This window comes from Perissodus microlepis, chromosome 14 (assembly GCF_051167445.1).
Source record: "Perissodus microlepis isolate ML-2025 ecotype Zambia chromosome 14, ASM5116744v1, whole genome shotgun sequence".
Lineage (NCBI taxonomy): Eukaryota > Metazoa > Chordata > Actinopteri > Cichliformes > Cichlidae > Perissodus > Perissodus microlepis.
The window spans coordinates 153,914-179,714 of record NC_140474.1 but is presented as its reverse complement, the minus strand read 5'-3'; the positions used below and the strand labels follow the sequence as shown (position 1 = coordinate 179,714).

Here is a 25,801-nt window from a genome sequence, read left to right as displayed (position 1 = left end):
ATAGCAGAACACGTTGTGGTGAAGTAAGATGCACGTATTGTAGTCCATCTTCTGCACATTGCAGTTTCAACATGGCAGACATCGATGTCACACCATCAAGGAGAGTTCAAATTTTCAGCGCACAGCTCTTTATTTTCCAAAGAATTCCAGGAAAAGAGGTGAATGGATGTTGGAGGTACATTTGGGACGCACCCCATGTTTGTCCAACCCACTTCTTGGAGCAGGTCCCTCATCAGCTCTTATCAATTAATCACACAATCAATGAAATAATCAGATTATTTATTACATTGAGGATCAATAGAAAATGTGAAAGAGATTTTTAGAGTAAAATAAAAGTTTATTATGAGTTTTCTTAAACCCCACACAGTTTACAGCTAATAAAGATAAAACAGTATTAAAACAAACAAACAAAAAATCACCTTAATAGGCCCAGTGCAGTTTCCCCAGCAGGGGGAGCCATCAAGTCCCCAGGTGCATTGTGGGACACGTAGTGCGCTCAGTTTGACCTCAGGTTAGGGTCTGATCAATAATCTGAGCGAGCTAAAGTCCTATAGCATCCAGCCGAAGGAGACGCTGCACTGAATGCTCTGATTAAACACCCCTGAGCTGATCACACACATGCTTACAGGTGTGAACCACGAAGGAGCTGCAGGTCCAGAAACACCTGCACCACATTCTTCTCTGAGCCCACCACTGGGCGAAAGGATATGCTGTAATTAGTTAGAAAATAGTACCGCCACAGACCTGCCCCTGAGATGATCAAAGACCCCCATCCATTTATTAAGCATGAGAAACAATTTTATTTTTAACACAAAACTGGAATGCTGAAAAAAACTATTACTGATCAATGGAATCAATGACATCACGGATCATGATCAACAAACATCTATGTTTACACAGAGTAACACACCTGGCACAGGTGCACGAGGTTAAAGGGCTGCTCAGCAGAAAAAGAAACCCATCGGCGAGTTTCATGGATGGAGTCTGAAAACTGCCAAAAGCAGGAGTTTAAGCTGAAAGTCTTCATTAAACTTAGTCACTGCTGTGTACTACTCCCTCCACATAGAAGCTCAAACTGACTCCGCCCACACGATGCACACCTGAGTGACAGAACTTGCAGTCTGAGAATCAGATTCAGCTCCATTGGATGGTACCTGCGTGAGCTGGGAGGAGCATCTGTGAGGGGATTAGTACACACCAGAGCACAGATGGTCCACGCTCAACCAATCAGCTGCTTGCTGCTGTGATCACATCATCACCAAATGTTCTTTTTAAAGTGACTCCTCAGCACCTGTCAGGTGTGTCACTACACAGAGGTGATGTTCTGTTAATCGTCAATATTGAGTTATGATCCGTCACTTCAGTAATTATTGCCTTCTACAACATTTCTGATCAATTTCATGTTCAAATTAGAAAACTGTTTAGTTTTATCAGCTGTGAGGTACAGATCACCTGACCCGACTCGAGATTCACTTTGATTATTGGTTCAGATGTTTTGCTGGATGAGGGTAATCTAAAGCTTCACACAGAGTGATTGATTATGTAAAAAAAGAAAACTAACATAAACTAAAGCTCTTCATCAAATTTCTCACTAATGTGTTTGGTTAAATTAGGACTGCTCCTTTAAGATCAGGAAGTTAAAGCTCTGATCAGTGCAGATCGATACAGTGATTGATTACTCAGTAACAGACGCAGTGTAATTGTGCTGCAACACGAAGGAAAGGGGATGTTTTATTTAGCTGAGACCTTCAAGCGTCTCTGACAGCAGCATCACAACGAGCCCCGCCCCCACACTCAGCGACGCCTTCAGCCACGCCCCCTCAAGCCTTCTGATCCAGTTTGGGGCTCTCAGGGAGGGGGAGGGAGTCTACGGACGCCTGCTCATCTGGAAGCAGCTCCTCCTTATCGCTGAGAGACAGGAAACAGGAAGAGAAGCAGCGTCACTGAAACAGCTCCTGCACGTCAAGTCTGCCACGCCACCCACCGAACAACCCCACCCGAGTCTAGACGGGCAGCGTTCTATTACCTGGAGGACCGGCGGCGGGAGAGGCGGTGCCGTCTCAGCGTGATGATGATGAGTGTGGCCAGCAGCAGGGCAGAGATGGCTGTCAGCGTGACGAAGAGGAAGAAGGCTGCGGGAGATGAAGATGAAACTCAAGAGCTTTTATTGTGAAAGGTTCTCTGCAGAGTTGTGTTTATTTGTGCTGCGGAGCCCAGACACACACACACGCACACACACACAGGCAGACACACACACACACACACACACACACACACACACACAGGCAGACTGACACACACACACACACACACACACACACACACACACAGACTGACACACACACGCAGATACACACACACACAGGCAGACACACACACACAGGCAGACACACACACACAGACACACAGACACACACACAGGCAGACACACACACTCACCTGCGGTCCAGTGGTTTTGGACTTTATCATGAAAGTCAAGCCGACCTGAAAGAGAAGCAGAGGTCAGAGGTCAGAGGTCACCGTGACAAGGGCCACTTTAGGATGGATGTAGGCGGTGTCTCTTTACCTCCACTGCAGCTACTCATGCACTCATCCTCGCTGCCATACCGGTTGTTATTGCCACGGCAACCGCCATATATGAAGGGCCGGCAGGAGGCGGAGTCTAGATCGTAGTAGAACATGGTGAAGGCGGCACGGCAGGGCCCGGAGTCCGGCTTCTCTGTGCACATCCCTGTAACACACACAGGCGCAATCACACTCTCCTCCAGCTGCTGCCTACATTACCCACATTGCAACTGCGCCGTGCCAGCAGCAGTCCCCATATCAACCTAATCATGTGTGCTCTAGCTCCACCCACAGTCAGGTGACATGCTGCAGCAAGGGTGCGTTTCATTTCTTACCCTTGTTGTCTGAGGAGTCCTCATCTGCGGATTTCTTAGAGGATGGAAGGACGGACACTGCAGCAGACAAACACGTCAGCGAACGCTCTTCCACCTGCCCGACAGGTGAGGATCTTGGATCTCTCACCTGTGCAGGTACCCTCAGCTGATGTGCATGTGTCACTCACCTGTGCAGGTCTGCATGCAGCTCTCTTTGGTTGGGTAGTTGTTCTTGTTTCCTCTGCAGCCTCCGTACATGAACATCTCACAGTTTCCTGTCTCTCGGTTGTAGTACCAGTGCCTCAGCGATGCTCTGCAGGGACCTGGTTCAGGCTTTGCCTCGCAGTACTCTGATTGGACAACACCACACAGGTGTCACTTATATGGAGAGCAGATGTACAGGCAGGTAAAAGTTTCATGTTTGTGAAAGAGTAAAAGGATATCATACCATTCCCCTCGGCAGTTACCTCTGCAGGTGGGAGAAGGAAAGGCAGTTAGTCACTTCCTGTTTTCGGACCTGAGTTTTACTTCCTGTTCCTACCTGTCTACTTGTATACCTGTGTTTTACTTTTTGTCTAAAATTAAATTTAAAGGCAATTTTTTTTAAATTTTGCATAAAACTGTGACAAAAACTTCCTGTTCACAGCCATACTGCAGTACTGTTTAAACCTGGTTGTCCTGCAGGTGGCAGCACTGCATCTTCCTCTAGAAAAAGTACTTTTCAAAGGTAACTTGAGTGGGACTGCTGGTAGTACTGGAGTACTGCAGGTGTTATAAATGATCAGTGTTATTGATCAGCGATTGGTTGGTGAGTCGGGGTGGCGTTACCAGATTTGTCAAAGTCAGCAGATTCTGGATCAGATTCAACCAGAACATTTGGAGCCATCCGAGGAGCTTTAACAGGAGGAGGAGCAGGAGTGGACTCATCAGGGAGAACTGGGCCTGGAAAAAAACACACAGTTTACTTTGACCAGGTGTGCTCCACAGGTGTAACCAGGTACAGCACCTAAATGAAGAATGCCCGTCTTTCCAGTTGAACACTCAACCAATCGGGGGCATGAATGCTGTCATGTGGTTTTACAGTGCTGCTTTTATAAACTCATCAGCTGATTACAGCTGAGTACAGGTAAGCCAAAGCTGTCCTTTTAAAGGAAAGCTGATGGTGAGAGGACACACTCCACTGATCGTCCAGCAGGTTGAAGTAAACCAGGTGTTCTCTGGTTTACCTGGAACACAAACATTAAACTGATCCAGTCCTGGTTCACTCAGGTACAAACACCAGACCACCTTAAACAAACCAGCTGTTAGTCCCGCCCCTTTTACATTCTTTAGATCAGATTTTAATGTTTTTACTGCGTGAGTAAACACACCTGTGATACTGTGTGTGTCCTCTGTGATTATGGTGCCTTTAAGCAGTGTCGTAATAATCTGAAAATCGAGTGTCTGACAGGAAAAGTCACCTGATCTGATTGTCCAATCAAATCATCTCAGATGGGAGAAGATGCGAGCCGCTCAGCTGCTGATGTTTGATTCAGAAACACGGAGGACAAAAATGATTTTAATGAAGGAAATTTAAGAAAGGACGAAGATTTGTGCTGTGAACTTTGACCCCACAGCTGTCACAGCCAGAGCCCCCCCCCCACAGTCGGTTTAATAATGACCCTCACAGTCTGTGTGCTCTATCAGTCAAACGTTGGTTACTGATTATCAAACACGTCATTAGTCTGTGCGACTTTAAATGAGTGGTTTCATATCCGATCTGTAACGTGTGCCGTGGATCTGTGTTTTAATGACGCTCACGTGTCGGTTTTTTCTCAACCTGCAGGCGAAACCCGCCTGCGCGCCTCATCCTCACACAGTCACGATGAATTTATATTCCCCGTGTCATTAAATAGGCACTGTCCCTTTAAACAAACATAAACAGGAAGTTTACCTGTGACCCCGGAACAGGTGGCCTCACACTCCTCCTGAGACTCAAAGTGGTTTCCGTTGGCCTCGCAGCCGCCGTACACGAAGCCGCTGCAGTTCCCGCTCGTCACGTTGTAGAAGAAGCGTGGGAAGGCAGCGCGGCACGGGCCCACCTTCATCGGCAAGCGACAGCGAACTGAGAGAGACAACGGAGACACCATCAATAACAGCACTGATAATCTTTCGGCGCTCTCTGATTGGCTGAGTTCAAACCCTGTGAGTTTCCTGTAATTTTCAAAGTGCTCTTGAGCAACAGCTCTCCAGCTTCCTGAAGGAGTGAGTTTGTTTGTTGACCTCTGACCTCAGGCTTCTGATGCAAAGATGAGCCAGTTTTGTCTCTGCTCATAACAGACGCCTGAGCAAAGAACCAGTTTTAAACTGTCTTTAGGCTCTTTGTCAAGGTCATCATAGCTCACTAAAATAAAAATAAGAACTAGATGTTTGGAAAAAAAAGAACACTAACAAAGTTGGTGGCCGTGGAAACTAAACGAAACTAAAATGAGACCGTTTTAACACTTGTTAGTTTGGTAAATATACCTTCCCTGACGAGGCTCAGACTCTGGAGTCACATGTTTGTCAAACGCCCTCCTCACAGTAAGAACTTAAAAAGTGTAAAACTAACACTCAAAGTATCATCTACTAATGACGATCATCTAGTGTCCACTGAAGCCTCATCAGACAGGTCTCAGTGAAGGACGGCTGTCAGGAAGTCATTCCACATGAGGAAAGACTGAGGTCTGAAAATGACACGAGAACTGGACTGAAGAGGAGCAGGTCTGACGGAGCGATGGATCCACATCAGTATGTATGAGGAGATCCCACACTGAGAGTCTGCAGCCATCTGTGAGCCACGGTGGAGGCGCTGCCATGGCTTCAGCTGACCTTCCAACCAAAATACAAAGAAAGGAGTGTTGACGTATCAGGTAACACCAATGAGTTAATCCAGAAAACCAGGTGCATTATGGGTGTGCCAGCAAAATAAACTGGACAGTAGATGGACTCAAAAACCCAAACCTCATGAAAATCTCAGGTGTTTAAATCACCTTCAGACAAACAGGTGAGGGCTCCGCCTCCTCTCAGGTGAACCAGCCCGACCGGTCCAACCTCTCGGAGAACAAACAGCCTGTAAAATACCTGCACAGGTGGATTCCAGGTAGGGCATGGTGTCACATTTACAAGGAAACAAATGAGAGCAGATCATTAACTCTCAGAGGTGCTCGACCCGAGAGAGGCTGCCGGGGGTTCCCATGATGCACTGCGGGTTTCTTCTTCACTCACCTTGTGCTCATAAAGCTCTCTGTGTTTCAGGTAATCACTGAGCAGCTGAAAGCCTCATCCGTCACGTTAGACTAAAAAGGTCAAAGGTCAGTTTCTCTGTGACATCAATTTCACTTGTTTTTATCATTATTATAATAATGACGACAGCGTCCACGCTCTCAGGTTCAGTCCATGTTTGGCGCTTCCTGTTGACATTAGTGTGAATATGTCTCTGATGAACCAGAGCGTGAAGCGTCACCGTGACAGAGTCACAAAGAGGCCACAGGTCACGTGTTTGTGTCTGCAGTTCACCTGTGCAGGTAACAATGCAGCAGAGCAGGATGGGCAGCATTGGTCAACAACAATGAGGCACTAAATGCGCCGCCCACAGCGACTCCCTTTTCACAGATTCACACGCCAACTCTGTTATTGATCAGGAAGTATGAGCTCAGTATTCTCAAAGGTTTCAGTGAGTGAGGTCATTACTGAGTCAGCTCTGACTCCGCCTTCTTTTGTTTCTTATATTTTGAAAGTCTTCAGCTGAAGGAGGAAGGAGGAAATCAATAATAATACTACTACTAATACTAATACTAATACTAATAATAATAATAATAATAATAATGACGACCAATAATCAAGTTAAACTGATCAGGTTTCTCCCTGCAGGCTGATCAATGAGCCATCTATCGATTAGGTAAAGGATCAGTTATGTTCAGCCTGATCTGTCAGCTCCATTACGGCTCTGCCTGTCGATCAGTAATCGATAATCAAAGCTTCTTACTGTTGTTAGACCCGTTGCTCCGCGGCTCCCAGCGCTGCACCTGCGGCACGTTGTTCTCCTCCTGGCCGCCCTCCTGCGCCTCTCCGTCGGCCTTTTCCGCCACGAGCTTACGGTAAACCTCAAACTGGCTACTGGGACGAAGTGCGCAGGCGTCGTGGCCGTCCCCACAGCCCACCAGCTTGCAGTGGGTCGGTCCGTCCGCCGGAAACCCGATCACAGCCAGGTCGCAGTCCGGGAGCGCGCAGCACATCGCCCGGCAACTCTTGGGATCGAGCTCCATCACATTGCTCAGCAGCCGCGCTCCGCCAGCCTCGAAATCCGGGACCTGGTTGGGGTTGGTGGACTGGTTCCAACTGCAGTCCATAGCCAGACCCGAAGCCAGCACGAGCCCGAGCGCGAGCAGCTTCAGCGGGATCAGGGTCGCGCCCCCAGTCATCATCAACAATCAATACAAAGCTCCAATAATCAGGAAACAGCGCAGCGAGCCTCCGGCCACACGGTCACTTCCGTGTTCTTGGCTCTGTCGCACTTACATTTACCTACGACAGGTGCGGCAAGCGAGGCCACGCCCACACCCAGACGTCACTCACACTCAGACACACACACTCACACATAGAGAGAGTTCTGCTGAACGGTGAAAACCTCAAAGGTTTGAATAAAACTCGTTTTGTTTTACTGATGACGATGAATCTTCGGCACAGAGCGGGAGAATAAAGTTTGAATTACAGTCAATCATTTGGTGTCTGAGCGCGCTCAGTGCTGCTGTTGGTCTCTAAGGTGACGGCTGCACATTACAGCTGTTTCCATGGAAACATGAACACCTCCTGTCCCACAGCCTGATGAAGGAGACCTGAAATCAGATCAGAGGGCATTAATGTGATTGGCTGAACAGGTGCGTTCACTGTTTGCAGCAGAGTGACACTCAGCAGGAAAGCAGAATCAAGTTCTGCATCAGCACATGATCACATGACCACACGCACTCTTAGCTGATGGGCTGCACATAAAAGAATCAGAGGAAATGGCTGATTTCAAACTCTGAGCTCGACACATGACTCGGCTCCTCTGCTTCCTTCTGAGGGCCTCTGGATGTCTGGAGTCTTGATCTCCTCCATACCTGCTTCATGCCCTGGGGGACGGGGCTGTGGCCCCCCCACACCCTCTAGCAGATCATTACATGAAGGAACCTTTTAAAAACAAGCGCGTCCATGCTCACAGGTGTACACACGGGTGCTCACACACACAAACTACACCCTTTTTGGCTCCTACCTCAAAGCACACTGTGCGCTGTCGATCTTACGTGCTGCACAATAATGTTTAATATTTAGTATTTACTGTTATATTCACATAGATCATCGCGATGATGTTTATTATGTTGCTCTTTTTTTTCTTCTGCTTGTTTTCTCTTTTTTCTTTCTCAACAGGTGATCCAGGTGATTGATAGATGGATTTTTTGTCTGCTTATTTTGTTGGTTTTTGTTTTTTGCCCTTTATCCCCGTCCCTCTTCCCCGGTGTTTTTCTTTCCCTCTTTCTTTCTCCCCTTTCTTTTACCCAGGCTCTTTCGTCTTCAACCGTCAGTGACCTGCAGAGCAGCACCATGGCGAAGGTTTATCAGAGAGAAGTCTTCTGTGATATTATAATATGCCCCCTTCATCTCTCGAGCTCCTGGAATAATTTTGTTTCATCTTAAAAGGCTGGAAGATGTTACAGAACTTCTAGACAGAAAACAAGTCCTTGAGAGGCTGTCCACGTGCTCAGATCTGACCGACAGTGAATCATTCATGGAGTGCAGGAAACATGATGAGAGCCTGATTAAGGACAGGGAGAAATGGGCTCCGATGTTAAATCAGCACAGAGTGAGGGCTGATTAGACCAAAACCTTTACATGAAAAAGCTGAGAAACTTAAGAATCTTCTCTGGCTGGTGAATTGGGGTTTTTTTTATGTGGTTAAAGTCACATCATGCACATGAATCCATGCTGGCTGCATGTATATATATCAACTAAAAATTGCACAGACTTGTAAAGATCATTTCTCATCGGTGCCTATTTTCATTTTTGCAGTGTTGTGTTTAACATGTCATCAAAGCTGTGCTACCTACATGCAAATGTATAATCAAAGGTAAACATGTGTACACACAGACAGCTACACGCACAGTTTTACAGATATTTTTCTACTTCAAGCTCATGAATTCATAAGACAGTGTGTATGCCAGGCAGAGCAGACTAGCATGACAGCCTCCTGACAGCTCCTGTACACAGGCAGCCTGCTTTGTGTTTTAGATATACAGTATATTTTGAAAGTTATTCAAGAGCAAGGGGGCGGAGGGAGCAGAAACACCACATGAATAAATAGAAATCAAACACTCACCGGCTGAGGTTTTGGCACTTTGAGCAGAGATATGGGGGAAGGTGTCAAGGGGTATGGCAACAGGGTTTGACAAGGGGGCCATGACGGGCAGCAGACAAAATAAGAAAAAAAAGAAATAATAAAAAATACTTGTGTGATGATTGATCAATCAGCCCTCTGAGCCCTCCTGAGCTTCAGCTCATGTTGTCATGTCATGGTCTGCGGAGTGGACAGTAGTGGACCCAAAGACAGACACACGAAACGTGGAAACAGTGCTGATCTGAACAGAAAACGTGTCTTTTATTATGGCCGAAAACATGAACCACACACGAAAAAGAGAAACTAATCGCAAAAACCTAAACTGGGAAAATAAATACATGAAAACCAGGAACACTAGGAAATAGATATGAGACATGAGGAGCTTAGCAGATGATCGGACGACCAGCAGAGGGAGACAGAGGGCGTAGATACACAGAAAGGTAACGATGGAACCAGCTGACGGATGAACATGACTCCACAGGGGAAGCAAAATTAAACACACCGAACATGGAACACGGGACTGTCAAAATAAAACAGGAAATAGGCAGAGTAAGACATTCGGACTAAACAAGTGAACAGGGAAGTGACAATGGGAGACGAGACACGGATCAAACTACGGAACACATACAGAGGACACAACGGGCTGGGAGACATGACGCTGAACACAAGGAGAACATGGGAACAAAGCGGGGAAACAAGACACACAAACTGCTTTCCGTCGCTCATATCAGCTTCAGTCGAAACAGTTGGTTCAAACATGGTGCAGAAAATGAAGCAGAGGTAATCTTGAAGGAAGAGCGTGTGAACGGCGTCGTGGAGGTCACAGGAGGCAGCGAGGGTCAGATCAAAGAGTGAGGCTGGGTGCTGTCGGCGTGTCAGTCAGCAGAGACAGACAGGAAGCTGGAGCAGGATGGAGCAGGGTGTTCTCCTTCTTTATTTCTTTGGCTGACAGTTTTTCTTATTAACGATTGTATAGGAATTTCTTTTACTTATGTATTAATCACATTACTTTATTGTATGATGCCTTGGTGCCACTGGATTTAAACAAGTCTCACACTCATACAGTAGGACAAATGGTGGGGGTGTAGTAAGGAAGTCGGGGGAAGCAGACCACTCCACAGGAAGAGTCTTTTGTCTCTTCGAGGACTCTGGGAGGTAGCAAGGGAGTGTGAACCTTAAGGTGTGAAACAGCTGTGTACTGCCTTTTGTTCCTGGAGAAGGTGTTTAACTGAGAGCTATGCTAGGCTCAGAGAGACTCTGCTGACCTGCCCCGCGGTCATGTAGGCTCCACCAAGCCTGGTTTTTCTGTTCTTTCTGTTTGGATTAAAGAATGTTAGCTACCGCTCGTCTGCAGGCTTTATTTAAATGGAGAACTTCCACAACACAATCTTTAGTATGGCTTTGGAGTCTTTTCCAGATTCCTGTAAATCTTTGAAGCTTCACACAAACCAGTCTTCATTTAGTTTAAATTTACTGTCAGGGTCCATGTACGAAACACCCCGAACAAAAGAGAAAAATACATGAGACCAGTTTCAGCTGCTAGCTAATTTCCTCCTGCAGTGCTTGGGCAGGTCAAATAACAATCAGAAATACATCATCAATAAGCATTATTATACTAATACAAATACAGCCGCCCCAGCTAAAGTAGTTTCAGAACTCATTGGTGATATCCAAATCCCATATCAGTCCACAGTACATGCATGCAAATGCTGACAGTCTCCACTCTTGTGGAGGTGTCTACTAGTTTTCAGATCCTCAGGAAGTTTCCAGTGGAGCTACGGTCTCACAGCTCTGCCGGTTGGCTCTCAGAGGTGGGGGTGCAACATGGTGAGCAACTTTAAAATCAGCTGCAGATCAGAAATCAGGATTAAATCCTCAAAGCTTAAATTATTACATTTCCTAATGATGTGGCAGTGAAGCAAATATCCAGGTTTCCTGTCGTCCAGAACTCGATTATAAAGAGATTGACTCGTTTGAAAGTCGCACACCTCGCCTGTTTGTGACAATTATAGTCAGAATGAGCCCGTCTGAACAGCTTACAGGAAGCCCGAGGCCGTCTGTAGTCCGAGTATTTGATCTTTGAAAGGCTGTGAGCAGAGTTCAGACACGGTCCGAGGTCTGATTGGAGGAAAAAGCATCATGTTGTTGACCGGTTTGTCTTTTCGGGGTGTAATGAGCAGTCGGTCACACGTTAGCCCTCAGTGTGCTGTGTTCTCAGGTGTTCATCAGCGAGCTGCTGCTGAAGCTTCACGGCTTACAGAAGCAGGAGGACCTGCACAACGAAGGCATCGACCCGCCCCAGCTCCACATCAGCCCACAGGGAGGCGCTACACTGAGACGGCAAGCGTAACTAGACTGACCCTGACCTCAAACACACCACCTACAGTCAGATCAGGAAGACAACCCCATTTTAACTCCACCCTCCAGCCCACCTGCCTCAGCAGAGCCTGCCGTCACAGGGAGTGTGGGACATGCTGCTGCGCCTCACTCGTGTCTGCATTTCACACTGCAGACGCGGCTCTGAAACAGCCGCTGCATTTAGCTGCTGAACCCGAGTCTGACTCCACTTTCATCCTCACGGCTCTACTTCCTGTTTGTCATGATTAAAAAAGAAACCTGAGCCATGATCCATCGCGCGCGTGTGTGTATGGTACTTGTTTGGCGCTTCCTGTTGACATTAGTGTGAATATGTCTCTGATGAACCAGAGGTCATGTCCTGACAACGCACTACGTGCGTTGTCAGGACATGACCTCTGGCTCACTCACACATTAATGCAGTGGAGTTCACTTGGAGCCGTGCGTCTGAGCCCTGCTTCATCTGAGGTCACCTTGACATTCAGGGCCAAGGTCGTCCTTAAAAGAGGAGCGAGAGTCTGAATAGTGTAATAGTGTTTGTTGGTGCATTCAAGTTTAAAAAGCTGAGCACCAACCACAATTTTATGTCAGCAACACAGTCCTGCAAAACCCCCAGACAGGTCGGAGTTGGAGTCATAATGCACCCAAATACAGGAGGAAAACTCAGCTTTATGTGCTGCAAGCTTGCAGATAAAACAGACTGAGACACAACAGGATGGCTCAGGGTTCAAAGACGCCACACTGGACCATCATCCACATGGACCATAACCTCGAAACATCACACTGCAAACTCCACAAACACACGAATAAATACAGAGCGTTGTTGTTTGCACTGTGTTGTTCTTATCTGAATGATCAGTGTAATCAGAACTGTGACATCTGCAGATAGTGTCTCTGCAACTAAAACCAAAACATCTTTAACACTTTTAGTTTTATTTGTTTTTATGGATTATCACAAAAACACAAACAGCATAAGCGTATGCTTCAGCCAATAACTGTTGATTAGCCTTGTCTCGTACTTTCTTTGTGGTAGATCTTTATTCTGTATACACTGAGATATTTGAATGCTAATCAAAATAAATAAATAAAAAATAAAAAAAATAAAAAGTTTAATAAAATGATCAGTAAACAACATAATCAATAAAAATCAGAGTTTAACTTTGAAAACAAAAATCAATGATTTAGTTTTTTTTTTTAACCAAACATTTGAATTTGTTGAAGCTCTTATTAAGCACGAGGATATTATTTTATTATTGATTATTTAGCTTAACTGGATGTTTGAATAGTTTTATTCAGGAAAATAAATAAATAATTATTAAAAGGTACATGTACTGCAATCCTGCGTAAGGTCGAGGTATCTCAAGTTATTGATCTTCATGCTATTGATTATCTAAAGTGCATCAGTGAAAGTCTCACAGTTGGAGCTCCCAGGATCGAACCCACGTCAAACTGAAACTGGACTGATCTGAAACATAGAAACACACACACACGTGTGGCATGAATAAACTGCTAAATCTGGAGCAGATGTTATAAATAGATGGTCCAACGCTGTGTTCTCCCACAGACCTTACTGTGGGAGAGGCCCTGGCCCAGAATCAGGCCAAGTATGGAGTTCAGGATGTTGGCCCCACAGAGGACCGTCTGCAGTCCGCTCACAGTCCCCATCACGCTGAACAGGACCAAGTTCCACTGGACCACCGAGCTGGGCTCCAAGCAGACCCCAGACCACAGAGTCCTGTTGAACAGGTATCCCGAGTGTCTAAGGAGACAGGAAAATATCTGCCCAAGAGTACAAGGAAACATCTGTCCGAGGCTACAAAGAAAACATCTTTGACATTACTCCGAGTGTCTGGGGACAGAGAGACAGGAAACCACTAAAACTAGTTCAGAACATCTGTGTGAGTGTGTCTCACCGGCCTGGGAGGGGCTGCAGCGGGACCCCCCAGGTGGGACCAGAGGAGTCGTTGTAGAGGCAGAGGGGACCCTGAGACAGACCAGTGGCACTGACCAGGGAGCAGGAGGCAGCAGACAGCAGACACAGGCAGGAGTAAAGCAGCTGGCACAACATCTGGAGAAGAGAGACGTGATATGACTAACAACATCTGGAGCAGCTCACACGTGTCAGAAAAATACAGACGTGGTTTCCAGATTTCACTTTGATAAAAAATATCTGTGATGAAAATCAGTGCGAGAGGGGGTGGAGCCTGAGGTCACCTGACTCCTGAACGCACAGCAGCCTCGGGTTCTGCTGCTCTGGACAAAGGCTCGAGCTCCAAGTAGAACCTGAAATCAGAGTTTAAAAATTCTAGTTAAACTGTTACACTTTGATTTCATTTTCTACTTTAACTTTGTTGAGGTCCAATCACAAAGAGGAACATAAAAACACATCCTCAGTAAGCAAATTATACTGATGCAAATGTAACTGGCAAGTCAATACAATGAGTCAAAGGTCAAACATTAAAATCCCAAAAGACAAAATGTACTGTACCAGACCCAGCACACAGTTTTTATCGACAGTCACTGAGCAGATAAAACCACAACCAGGAACACACAAAAAATCCTCAGTAAGCAACTTGTACTAACACAAATTCAGCTATTTAAAATAACATGAATATGAATGATATGGCTGATTGTCTCAGGGGCATCTTTACACAACCTGCACCTGGTGTGACAGACTCCAGCCTCTGTGGGTCTCAGAGCTTGTTCCTGTGCTGCCATGATTAGTGCCTCTGTGCTGTCTTTCAGTCCAGCCACTGGTAGGATTTCTGGATATCAGTCACTTACTCTATCTGCTGGTGGTACATACCGTGCAGGGGCCTGTCCTTCCATGATGGTGCCTCCTCTTGCTCCTCTTCGTTCTCACGTTTCTGCTGCCTGAGGTGCTGACATTCAACGGTCCCCGGCCTCCTTCCTTCCACTTAGCGTACAGCCTCAGGGTGCTGGACTTGGGGTGAAACCCTCCGTGCATGGTCAGGAGCTTTCTTGCCTTGATGTCAGTGGCTTCTATCTCCTCCTTTGGCCAGCTTATTATCCCAGCAGGGTACCTAATCACAGGCAGGGCGTGGGTGTTGATAGTCCTCATGACTTGCCTGACGCTCTGCAGGTACTTGGTGGTTGCAGCTTTCCTAGCGGCCTTTTCATGGTTCCCATTTCCCTGTGGGATCCCCAGGTACTTGTAGCTGTCCTCGATGTCTGCAATGTTGCCTTCTGGTAGTTCGATCCCCTAAGTTTGACTACCTACGTCTAAAACTGCTCCGTGTCCACACTATCATTTTCACATTTCCACATTGAAACAGCCAAAAACGCTTACGTTCCAGTACTGTACATGCGCGTAAAGTAACACGATTCAACCTCCCTCATTTCTGTCTGCTGTTTTTTTACTTTGTGGCTCTTTGAAAGTCGCGGCAAAATGTCGAGGAAAAGCACCAAATTTTTTAAATGGACTGACAATGAGGTGGAGCTGTTGCAGCGAGTAATATGAGAGTGCAAAGTTGCAAAAACGAGTGAGAATTAAAGAACTGGAAGAAAAGCTCTCTGGAGCATGTACAAAACTGATATTAACCTTTAATAGGGCTGTCAAAACTGAGAGCAAACAAAATTCTGTCCACCACCTTAGTTGAATTGGTCACATGACTGCATCACATGACTAAAATGCGTCATGGTTTTACAAACCCTCCATTTTCACAGTCCACACCACAACGCGAAAACTGCGTTTTCAAACGTATCTGCTTTGGAGAGCATTTTCAAAAAGCTCAGTTTTCCTTGACCGAAAACGCCGTCTCAGTGTGGACGGGAGGCCAAAACAGAGAGAAAAAGATGAAAACGTATTAGTGTAGACATGGCCTCTTTGTCAGTGTGCGTGCGTGTGAGGATGTGTGTCTTGCGTTCAGCCTGAGGAAGTGTCCTTTCACCCAATTAAGCGAAGATCAACAGTCTGCAGCCTACGCAGGTGGCCTGGAGGGAACTGGTGAGAGAGTCAGGGAGTCTCGTTGTCGCTATCAGGGGAGAATTTGTTGTTGTTCTCGTCGGCATTGGTCTTCAAGCGTCCAGCTGCCGCTGATAAGCTAGGGCCAAACCAGCTCAGATCAGCAAGAACCCCGTTATCATGGTTCTGAATAGGGAGATGTCTTCGATGTCCTCGAGAGACAGACCGCCAGGCACACGACGCGCCACTTCTGCTACCCATCCATCGTGTATCCAGCAGGGAATGTCCCTCCACTGGGGCTCTCTCGAACCCAGGCTCCTCGTAGAGAAGAGAGTGTCAACTGCACTGAGGGACCAGTTGATCAAATCAACAGTCATAATTCTTCTTTACTTTTTAGAGAACAAGAACGAGACTGAAAGGATCTCTGAGGGTTAGAGTTAGACGAGACTAGACAAGGACATAGGAGCTAAGCAGGAAAGATAAGGGAGACAGAGGCGTCCGCCTCCCCCAAAAGTTGACGTGGAAAAACACTTGGCCTCTATTGCTGTTCGCCACGTCCCCATTGAGTTCCTGATGAGGGCTCTTAGGATCCTGTTGATCTGTTGTAGACAGGTCTAGGCATTCCAGGATCCAGGTGTGGGGCATTGAGTCAGGTTTTCTTGTAATCCATCCAGGCAGTGCACAGGTTGGTCAGTCTGGTCTTGCAGTCTCGGCTGACTGTTCGGTCTACCAGTAGCTGGTGTTTTGCTCCTCTGGTATTCCTGCCAGTTCCTTTTTGTGTCCCGCTCATGTTGTGACCCATGTGCCTGTTCATCTTAGCCGCTATGATGCCCGACAGGAGCTGCCACGTGGTGCTGAGGCAGGTTATTGGCCGGTAGTTGGAGGGGATTGGTCCCTTCTGGGGGTCCTTGGGGATCAGGACTGTCCTGCCTTCAGTTAGCCATTCTGGGTGACTAGCTGCTGGTTCCCCAGCCCCAGGATGCAACAAAGACTCCGGTAAGTTAATGGGCAGCGGGCTGTGTGCTTATGTACTCCAGGACCGGTGCCATAACAGCAGATTATGGAGCATCTTATGGCGCATGTGCAATTTTCACTGTATATGTACAATGACAATAAAGGGCTATTCTATTCTACATGGAGGAAGAGAATCTCCTGCTCAGAAAACAAACAGAAGCTGAACATCCTAAAACCAAAGCACTCATCATGGACCTCAGTAGGCACAGACAGGTCCACTCTCATTATAAATGGAGAACAGGTGGAATCTGTCTCCACCTTCAGGTTTCTGGGCACTCACACCTCGGCTGATCTCACCTGGACCCACAACAGCATCGCCCAGAAGGCCCAGCAGTGGCTGCGCTTGTTCCGTGTCCTGAGGAAGAATAACCTGGACCAGGAGCTGCTAATGCTCTTCAGTGGAGAGGGTGCTCTCCTCCTGCCTGGTGTTTGGTACTCAGGGGCCACGACTGAGAGCAGGAAGGCTGCACAGAGGGTCATTAAAACACCAAAAACATCCCTGGCTGCCCTCTGACACCCTTGGAGGTCTTCGCCTGATCCTCCTGTCTCAGGAAAACCAGGGCTATCACAGGTGACCCCCGGCACCCCAGCCACCACCTGTTTGACCCATTGCCCTCCGGTCAGCACCTCTGGTCAGTCAGGTCCCACACACTCACTAACAGCTTCTTCCCCGGGGCCATTCGGACTGTTAACAAACACCATCTCAGCCATGGTCTGAGTGGCCCTGATCACTCAGAGCATGTCCTCTGCACTACTTCCAAGCGCTTGGAACTTGTTCTTCTAATGCAGCGGTTCCCAAACTTTTTTTGCTGGGCCCCCCTTTGTTTTACAAGAAAAATGTTGTCCGTGATTTGAACCGGGGGAACAAATCGTGGCAGGATCAGCCTGATGTTATTTGTATCCCGCTGTAACTTTACTGTATAAAGAGCTAACATCTCCAAAATGTCAGGAGTAGTTAGTCATTACAACAAGTGTTTGAACTAAAAATCAAGAATGTGGGATCCTGTTTGTCCGTGATTTAAACAGCCCAGCGCTGCTCCCGACGAAGGAAAGACCAATCCTGCAGGGAGACCTACCTCGGCACTTGTGCAGGTGAAACCAAAGGGAAGATTTGTTTCACCATATTTTCTAGTCTTTGGCTTAGAATGAAGTTGGTTTGGAAACATATTCAGCGATGCTTCAGCTCCTGCTTTGCGTTTGTGTGGCCGCCCCGTGCTAGCAGCGTCCAAGCGTTGTTTGTTTGTTTCCCCCCCCCTGCAATGGCTCTGCACCCCCCCTAGGGGGTGGGCCCCACACTTTGGGAAGGTCTGTTCTAATGTGTGCCTTTCTCTTGTTCTCTACATGTCTCTCATGTCTGATACTTGTCTCTGCTGTCTTACTATTTATATTTCATACCTGGACAGTTGATGGGGAGCACCCACAGTTTCATTGTATATGTACAATGTCAGTGTTTATTCTATTCCATATAAGCAAATAGATTAGCTCTGCAGTTTTGGTTGGTTTATTCTAAATTCAAGCTCCATTGGATGGAGCAAAGCTGCTCTCTCCAAATGTTCCTTTACTTGTTTAACAGCAACATTTTCAATAACCTTTGAAACCACAGGTAATACACGTAATTGGTCTGTACCCAAAGTTAATTCTGTTCATCTGGACTTTTCAGTGGGAAAAACGTTTCATCATCATCAGGTGATTTCTTCAGTCTCAGCTGACTGCAGGTTTCAACCTTATAAACAGGACATTTGTACAATGACTGAAGCCAGCCCACTGACAAACAATGGGCTGGGAGGTCAGTTAATGATCATTAATATGCAACTTTTCAATTCAATTCAATTCTATTTATATAGCACCAAATCACAACAACAGTCGCCTCAAGGTGCTTTATACTGTCAGGTATAAAATCCTATAAAGAAAACAGAAAACACTTCTTTGGAAACACTGGGAAGGAAAACCTGCAGGGGGGGCTATCTGCCCCGAGCTGTGACTGAATCACTCAATGAAATATGGGAACGTATGGAACGCTGCACTGAGGTCTAGCAGGACAAGCACAGAGATGAGTCCACTGTCAGAGGCCATAAGAAGATCATTTGTAACCTTCACTAAAGCTGTTTCTGTGCTGTGATGAGCTCTGAAACCTGACTGAAACTCTTCAAATAAGCCTCTGCAGATGATCTGTTAGCTGTTTGACAACTACTCTTTCAAGGATGTTTGATATGAAAGGAAGGTTGGAGATTGGCCTATAATTATTGAGCAGTCTTGTATAGGGATGGGTATCGAAACCCGGTTCTTGTTGAGAACCGGTTCCCACTGTTTCAATTCCTTGGAATCATTTGCCATTTTTGCAAACGATTCCCTTATCGATTCCAGTCGCCCCGAATGACGTCACCACGTTGCGGAGCGTCATTTACCTGGCAGGAAACACGGCGCCTAAGCGGCTCAAACGCTCAAAAGTTTGGTTCTACTTTACGAGAACGGATGACAACAGGGCAACTTGCAATACTTGCAAAGTAGCTATTTCATTTAAGGGAGGAAACACTACGAATATGCAAAAGCATTTGCTCACAAAACACGCGATGACCTTAAATGAATGTCGTGTTTTTAATTCCGCTCCGGACTCGTGAATCTCAACCCAGCAGCAGCGGTAACGTTTGCACGTCCTCTCCCGTTAATGCGGCAGGTAAATAATCAACTAACAGTGCATATTATGTTAGCGCGATCTGCCTTATTACAAACCTGCCATTACTGTGCATTTAGGTGACCATGATGAGAGAGACAGAGTCTGGCTCAGATGCTGGCAGTTCTCGCTGCAGTCTACCGGTAGCGTCTCCTTTCAGGCCAGGATAGATGAATGTCACCGAGCAGTGACTCAGTCTGTGGTCAAAGGCTTGCACCCATTTGCCACAGCAGATGATTTTCAGTAAGTGAATGTGTTTAATTGTAGGCAGGGACATTACTGGATATTCTTGTGTAATTGCTACAGAATAATTTATGTTATACTTTGTTATTGCTACAGAAGAATATTTATTTTATCATTTTACATTTACAATTTTTTTTCCTGGGGACCCGTGACACCCCATTGAAGAGCCGTAGGCTGGATCTCTTAAGACAGCGGTCTCCAACTTGTTTTGCGCCACGGACCGGTTTATGCCCGACAATATTTTCACGGACCGGCCTTTAAGGTGTCGCGGATAAATACAACAAAATAAAACTAGTACCGGTACCGAAAAAAGAAGATTTATTCATAACACACGTGAAAAGACCCAGGAAAACCGAGTTAACGATAAAAACGATAACAAAATAACGCTGAAAACCAATAAAAACCCTGAAAACTATACATTTCACACCTGAGCCTCAACTCTTGCAGCCCGGTACCAAACGACTCAGGGACCGGTACCGGTCCGAGGCCCGGGGGTTGGGGACCGCTGTCTTAAGATCTCACTGTTGGGTTCGTAAGGCCATGTTACTCCTAAATTTCTATCTTGTTCAAAGAGAAGATATAAAACAAAGTTCTGAGCTAATCGACCTTAGTGTTCTCCTTTTTTAAAAAGAATCGATAAAGAATCGAATCGTTAAACAGAATCGAAACTGGAATTGGAATCGTGAAAATCAATCAATACCCATCCCTAGTCTTGTAGGATTGAGGTGTAGTAGACACACTGATGTTTTGGAGAAAGTCATTACTTAAGTTAACTCAGGATTGGAGAAAGAGTCTAAAAAAGAATAAGCAGTATTTACTTTTGAGGGAATATTATATTCTGTATATTCTCATGTTGTTTACTTTGTTCTTTTTAATCGTACTATGTGATTGTGACTATCACATCATATTTTGCATCTAAATATCATGTCACACTTGACCTCTGAGCTCACTTTTACATTTCACATCTGCCTTTGTTTCAGGTGGACCCCAATCGTTTCCTAGATGTGAAGGCACCAGAGTTTGACGCTTAGTTTCAAAGACAACAGACATTTTATAAAAGCTGACCTTATTTAACTTTAAGGAAGAGATGAAAGGTCCAAAGTAAGGCGATATGTAGAATCCCTACTTTGGCCTACTGATCTGAAGGTCACATACACAAACACACATGGATGGCATGTTAAAGTAGTACATATATATATATTAAGTATAAGAACCAGTCCATGTATGCACACACACTCACCAGGAAGCCAGAGCCCCACAGTCCTGTGGCCCAGGTAGCCTCTCTAGTCACATGACCGTCCAACAGGAACTGGATCTTCAGCTCAGGAACCAGTAGCAGGATGTTGCACAGTATGCAGACAATTGCCATGGGAACTAGAGACACGCCCACACATCGCAGACACCTTGATACACACATCTAGATTTTTATAGAAACTGCACATGAAAACAGTCATGAGATTAACGCAGGCGAGTCTCTGAAGGTAAAAACACATCCTTCATAGTATTATCATTTCTTCTAAACCAAATATCTAACATCCGACTCCTGTAATTTTAATCGCATTATCTGACTCTTCTAATATGACTCTGTAATCTTGGTAGTGTGGTTACTCTAATCCAGACCTTCCCAAAGTGTGGGGCTGCCCCCCAGGGGGGGCGCAGAGCCATTGCAGGGGGGGGCGCGGTATGAAAACGGGGGGAAAAAAACAAAGCTTGGACACTGCTAGCACGGGGCGGCCAAACAAACGCAAAGCAGGAGCTGAAGCATCGCTGAATATGTTTCCAAACCAACTTCATTCTAAGCCAAAGACTAGAAAATATGGTGAAGCAAATCTTCCCTTTGGTTTCACCTGCACAAGTGCCGAGGTAGGTCTCCCTGCAGGATTGGTCTTTCCTTCGTCGGGAGCAGCGCTGGGCTGTTCAAATCACGGACAAACAGGATCCCACATTCTTGATTTTTAGTTCACAAACACTTGTTGTAATGACTAATTGCTCCTGACATGTTGGAGATGTGAGCTCTTTATACAGTAAAGTTACAGCGGGATACAAATAACATCAGGCTGATCCTGCCACAGTTGGTTCCCCCGGTTCAAATCACAGACAAACAGGATCCCACAGCTGTTTATGTTTTTAAACCCATTTTGCACAGAGAGGCATTTTTGAAAAATGTATTGATGCAATGTTGAATATTATTACACAGGAAAAAACAACTACAGTAAAATAATCACACCGTGACGCCTCTGCCTTTGTAAATGGAGGAACAGTAACTGCGTGTAAAACCTGCAGATAGTCAGATTAACAGTATTTTGTCTCTATCTGCCATTCTGCAATTCATCTCATGTAAACAATAACGTGGTGCACAGCGTGATGTGAATAAAGGCACATACCTTTGACGCTGCGTGACAAACTCTGTATTCCTCGTCCACACGTAAACGCAAAAACGGAGTTTTAAAAGATCTCCGTTTTCGGTGATTCGAAACGTCGTTTACGTGGACGAAACAGCTGCGCACCCGTGTAGGTGTGGACGCAGCGTAAAAGAGTTAGTAGTTTATTTTATTACTACCTGTAATTTATTGCAGTTTACTTGTATTTGCTTAATTGTTTACTAAATGTTTGAGGTGTGAAAAAAACCGCAATGGAGCAAAATATGTGTGTGTGTGGTTGGAGGATGTGTGCGTGCACGCGCGGGAAGGGGGGCGCGCGAACATTTTTCTTGTAAAACAAAGGGGGTCCCAGCAAAAAACATTTGGGAACCACTGCTCTAATCTGACTCCTGTAATCTGTTTTTTGTAATCTTGCTCCTATATTCTGACTCTAGTCTGACCCTGTATTCCAGTGCCTGTAATTTGCCGTAATATGCCTCCTGTGATTTGACCCATATAATCTGGTTCTATAATCTCTTTCAATATGACTCCTGTAATTTGACTTTTGTGATCGGGTTCCTGTAAAATGAGTCCTCGTTTCAGATTCCTGTTATTGGATTCCTCTAATTATGCTGTGATGTGACTCGTTTAATCTGGTTCTTTAAAAACTTATTTATAAACTTACAAAATCATCCTTGAAATGTCATTGAAATAATCACATTCATATTTCTGTCAATATCAGTAAAGTCATAGTCTGAGTCGAGTCTGAAGTTATTGAATAATCATTATTAATAATACAAACGTGTTTAAAGATGTGACATAAAAACATTGATTCAATCACACAGATTAATAATCACTCATTCTTCAGTCCCCGAGTGTTTAAATCACTAAATAATAATATAATTACAAAACTGTGTGATCATGTATCATTCAGGTCAAACTACAAATCTCATCAAAGTAAAAGCATGAATAAAGGCTCCTTCTATTTGCACTTTTATGTTGAAATTATTAAACCCATTTACAAATATAATTTCTCAGTTTTTAGTTTATTTGGTAAGATGATTTTTTAAATCTGTGACAGTACACAGACTTTGAGCAACAGTCATATGTTTCTATTAATAATAGCAGAAGTCGACTCACCGGGAAGGCTGACTGACGATCCACTTCAGACTCTACTGAGGAACAACCACAAATATCTATCAGCACATGCACCAGGACACGCCTCCCGCTATTACGCACGCAGGAAGTACAAAAGATGGAAACTTACCCTCAACAGGACCGGCTTGGTATCAAACTGGAAAAACAGAAATAAACAGGATAAAATCGGACCTACAAACACACACATGATGCGACGCAGCAGCTGGTGATTCTGCTCCTGTAGCTCAACACGAGGAGGGAGGTTTTTCAGGGTGGATTCCTATTAGTCGATTCTGTCACCACTGATCGTGACTGGTCAGCCGGATGGCATAAAGGGAGAACATGACTGGTCCCGATTACATCGAGGCCTTGAAAGACACAATATATTAGAAGTTAATTATTTGGAGGTTTTGGTGCATTTGTAGACAGAACTAAGTTCACAGCTCCAGAGGCTGGCCTGAGAAAGACCTCCTAACAGTCAGGAGGTCAGAGGTCACAGGCCACTCAAAGATCAAATCAGTGCCTGTTCAGCTCAGATGTTTCTGCTGCTTTTCTCTGTAGTCAAATCAAAGAGTTTTATTGTCACAGCACATGTGAGTGAAATTCTTGTGTGCCAGCTTCACAAGCAACAGAGCTGCAAAATGCAAGAAACAACCAAATATAAGAGCAGGAATGTGAGAATGATGAGATGTATGCACGGTACTAGATATGTATACTCATTCATCTCATCTGCGTCGGTACAGACAGCAGCTGATCAGTTCTCAGCCCACAGTGGACAGGCGAGCTCATACTAAATACTTCAGAGCGAGCGCCCGAGCTCATGTGAGTGAAAAAGAAAAATCTCAGTGAGACATCAGTGTCTGTGCCACCTGTACGTCAAAGAGGCCACGCCCCTAATGCTACAAACTTTAAAGCATCCTCTTCTGATTCTGATGAACTGGAGTAAACTTTGGTCCACAGCAGCGTCTCCTCTGGAGTTTTTGAGTCGCAGTCCGAGGAACCTAAATGGCGAGCCGAGGCGCCCGCGTTGAAGCATCCTCATCAATCAGGCCTGATGCGGTCGATTTCCTCACATTTTCTCGTGGAGCTCATTAGGTCACACAGCGGAAACCATGACTCCTTGGGGATGTTGACATCAGTCACCAAGGTCACATGACCGCAGGGAAACCGCAGAAAGCCGTGTGGCGATGTAACTTCCTGTTAGACCATACGCAGTGACCTGGTTTCTGACCCCGAGTCTCTGACCTGCTGATGCTTTCTGTTCCTCAGTCTGAGGTCATGTCAAGTCAAAGTTTATTTATATAGCACATTTAAAAGACCAGTGTACATCAAAGTGCTTCACGATAAAACTGCGATGCGGGCAGAACAAATAGTACAATTGTACTTAAAATTGCATTTACATGGTGTAGTGCAGGCCGAATGAAAGTCACACTAATTGTTTTCAAAAGCTAAGTTAAACGTGTGTTTTTAAACGGGATTTGAACGATTGAATTGATTCTGATGTACAGATTTCCACTGGGAGATTATTCCAGAGTCTAGGGGCAGCGACGGCAAAAGCACGGTCACCTCTGGTTTTTAAACGAGACCTTGATTGCATTAGGAGCAGTTGGCTGGAGGATCTTAGTGCTCTCTTTGGCTTGTACAGATCAAGCAGATCAGTTAGGTAGCTAGGGGCCAGGTTATTTAGAATTTTAAAAGTGAGCAGAAGGATTTTGAAATCAATGCGATATTTGATGGGAAGCCAGTGTAGTTTAGCGAGGACAGGGGTGATCTGCTCATGCCTTCTGGTGCTGGTTAAATGGTAAATGGCCTGTATTTGTATAGCGCTTTACTAGTCCCTAAGGACCCCAAAGCGCTTTACACATCCAGTCATCCACACATTCACACACTGGTGATGGCAGCTACATTGTAGCCACAGCCACCCTGGGGCGCACTGACAGAGGCGAGGCTGCCGGACACTGGCGCCACCGGGGCCCTCTGACCACCACCAGTAGGCAACGGGTGAAGTGTCTTGCCCAAGGACACAACGACAGACTGTCCGAGCCGGGGCTCGAACCGGCATAATTGATAAAAGCTTTTTTTTGCACAGTGGATGCTTGCTTCTTTAATTTAAAAGAACTATCCATGAGCACGCCGAGGTTTCTGGCAGAATGAGAAAGGTGGTTGGCGAAAGAACCCACTGTATCAGTTAGCTGGCCCAGGGGAACGTGGCTATCAAAAACAATCATTTCTGTTTTGCTTTTATTTAAGATAAGAGAATTCTGGGATAGCCAGTCTTTCAACCTCCTGCAGACATTCAAACAAAGGCGAGAATGTGGAAGGGGCATCCAAATTTAGAGGAAGGTACATTTGGATATCATCTGCGTAGCAAAACAAAAACCATGTAAAGGGTTCAAAAGTTTTAAAAAGCTGAAGTGTGATCCGTTTCTCTGGTTTTCCAGCCAATCAGGACGCAGTACCTCAGTCACTTTGTAATGTCTAACGTTTACCTGGATTCTTTATTCTTCTACCTGTGGTCTCACCTGTGGGAGCAGCCATCAGACCCACAGTCCTCGCTCTGACTGCTGGATCGTTTCACACGGTTTTCGTTTATTCATGTATTTAATGTCAGTGTTTAATATGTTAGACACACACAGCTGTATGTGCATAGAATTAACTCTACTGTGAGACCCACGTGATGTCATAGAGAGGCTCCACCGATAATCGTCACATCATCTTGTAAGTGGAAGGTCAGTGGTTTGAACCCTGGGTGTCTGTCTGCCGAAGCTCCTTTGGGCAAAATAGTGAATGGGGAGTTGCTCGTTCGTGTCAGAAAACAGGAAACGA

General features: G+C 45.6%; 2 protein-coding genes across 3 annotated transcripts; both read right to left on the bottom strand.

Moving 5' to 3' along the window:
• Positions 1-262: 262 nt before the first annotated feature.
• Positions 263-7,482, bottom strand: spint2 (serine peptidase inhibitor, Kunitz type, 2). 2 transcript variants are annotated; one of them, XM_084951207.1, is made up of 10 exons: positions 6,886-7,478; positions 4,813-4,983; positions 3,708-3,821; positions 3,328-3,348; positions 3,068-3,229; positions 2,901-2,957; positions 2,567-2,731; positions 2,440-2,484; positions 2,027-2,132; positions 263-1,908 (listed from the first exon to the last, which is right to left on the bottom strand). In XM_084951207.1, the coding sequence occupies exons 1-10, from the start codon at positions 7,322-7,324 to the stop codon at positions 1,821-1,823; spliced, it is 1,368 nt and encodes a 455-aa protein (XP_084807333.1). In that variant the 5' UTR covers positions 7,325-7,478; the 3' UTR covers positions 263-1,820. The 2 variants fall into 2 exon arrangements, with proteins under 2 accessions (XP_084807333.1, XP_084807334.1); XM_084951208.1 differs by lacking the exon at positions 2,901-2,957 and having other exon boundaries at positions 6,886-7,482.
• Positions 7,483-12,577: 5,095 nt separating this feature from the next.
• Positions 12,578-25,692, bottom strand: LOC146372727 (transmembrane 4 L6 family member 1). Its single transcript, XM_084950973.1, has 5 exons — positions 20,719-25,692; positions 13,840-13,908; positions 13,539-13,693; positions 13,192-13,384; positions 12,578-13,090 (listed from the first exon to the last, which is right to left on the bottom strand). Exons 1-5 carry the CDS (start codon positions 20,893-20,895, stop codon positions 13,070-13,072), a joined length of 615 nt encoding a protein of 204 aa, XP_084807099.1. The 5' UTR covers positions 20,896-25,692; the 3' UTR covers positions 12,578-13,069.
• Between the last annotated feature and the right edge of the window lie 109 nt (positions 25,693-25,801).